This window comes from Acanthisitta chloris, unplaced genomic scaffold (assembly GCF_000695815.1).
Source record: "Acanthisitta chloris isolate BGI_N310 unplaced genomic scaffold, ASM69581v1 scaffold17601, whole genome shotgun sequence".
Classification (NCBI taxonomy): Eukaryota; Metazoa; Chordata; class Aves; order Passeriformes; family Acanthisittidae; genus Acanthisitta; species Acanthisitta chloris.
The window spans coordinates 369-1,804 of record NW_008657817.1 but is presented as its reverse complement, the minus strand read 5'-3'; the positions used below and the strand labels follow the sequence as shown (position 1 = coordinate 1,804).

Below are 1,436 nucleotides of genomic sequence, written 5' to 3'. Positions count from 1 at the left end.
GAGGTAACGGGGACAGCCTCAGGGCAACTGCTGCAACCATGACCCACACATCCCTCTGTCAGCCCTGCAGGCTCCCTGCGTCTCTCTGGCAGCCCTGACCCTCTGCGTCCCTCCAGCTGCCAAGACCCTCTGTATCTCTCTGTCAGCCTGACCCCCCTATCCCTCTGGCATCCTGATCCCTGCATCTCTCCAGCAGCTGCCTCCTGCTGTGGTTGGGTCCCCCCTTCACCCCAGGAGAGGCTGTACTGGGGAGGGATGGGGCACCCATCTCCATGACATCCCCCTGTGCCTGGCTCAGTGAGGTCCAGTGGAATGTGTTACACTGTCACAAAGCAGTGCTGAGGGGTGAGGGACAGGGCTTGGGCTGTGAGGCAGTGCCACATGGGCACACACAGCAGTGCTGAGGGATGAGAGATGGGGCTGTGGGGCAGTGCCACACCAGCACACAGTGGTGCTGAGGGGCGAGGGACAGGGCTGAGGGGCAGTGCCAGCTGCAATCTGTGCCATGGTCTGTGCCGACGGTGTGTGTCTGCAGGCGTCAGACGGCGGAGGAGCGTGAAGCAGAGAGGCAGCAGGCCAACAGGCTGATGCTGCACCTGCAGCAGGAGGCTTTCCAGAAGAGCCTGGCACAGCCGCTACCACAGGACCCGCTCTGCATGCACAACTCCTCGCTCTACGCCCTGCAGAACCTCCAGCCCTGGGCCGAGGACAACAAGGTGACATCGGTCTCAGGGGTGGCCTCTGTGGTGTGAGGGCCCTGGGCACAGCCGATGTGCCAGGAGGTGGCAATGGGAGCTCAGCGGGCTGAGCCCAGGCTGTGGCGGGGAGGGGGCTGCAGCTTCCTGGGAGCCCCTCACTGGCAGCCCTCTCCCCGCTGTCGCCAGCCTTCTTGGACCCCCGGAGCAGGCAGCTGTGCCCCTGTGGTTGGACTCAAAGCATCACCAAATCCTGCCTGGAGCACTGCTGTGAGCAGCTCCCTGCACGGACTCAAGGATGGGCCCCTGCACCACATGAAACTCTGTAGCTCCCTGCCTGGATCCCCAAGAGCCAAGGGCTGGGCCTATGTAGCCCACAGACATCTGCAGCCCCCTGCCTGGACCCCCAGGAGCCCTGGGATGGGTCCTTGCACCCCATTGACATCTGCAGCCCCCCAACCCCAGTGTCCCTGCTCCAGGGCAGCTTCTCAGCAGGTCCCTGCTCAAGCCCGGCTGCCCCCCCCCCAGTGGCTCCATGGGTCAGGCTGGTTCCCCTTGGGGCAGACACGTGGTAGACTCCACGGCATGGAGCTCCCATTCCTGGTGCTGGGAGCCCCCCACCCTCACAGCGGGGTCTGCACCACTCACACCTCTTGCCTTATCCCTGTCGGAGTTTGCCACCTCTGGCTTCCAGCTGTGTCCCCTGGGCTGGATGAAGAACTTTGCCCCCCTGGACTCCCC

The 1,436-nt window shown here is 64.3% G+C and overlaps 1 protein-coding gene across 1 annotated transcript in view; it reads left to right on the top strand.

The window, feature by feature from the left end:
* The window catches only part of LOC103811884 (T-cell leukemia homeobox protein 2-like), a gene marked incomplete at its 5' end in the record, with an annotated part of 984 nt that extends 232 nt beyond the window's left edge, over positions 1–752 (top strand). The window contains 2 exons of the mRNA XM_009084883.1: positions 1–3; positions 536–752. The exon at positions 1–3 is cut by the window's left edge and continues 232 nt beyond it. Coding sequence (XP_009083131.1) covers positions 1–3; positions 536–752 — 220 coding nt within the window. The remainder of the gene's footprint in view (positions 4–535) is intronic.
* Positions 753–1,436: the final 684 nt, after the last annotated feature.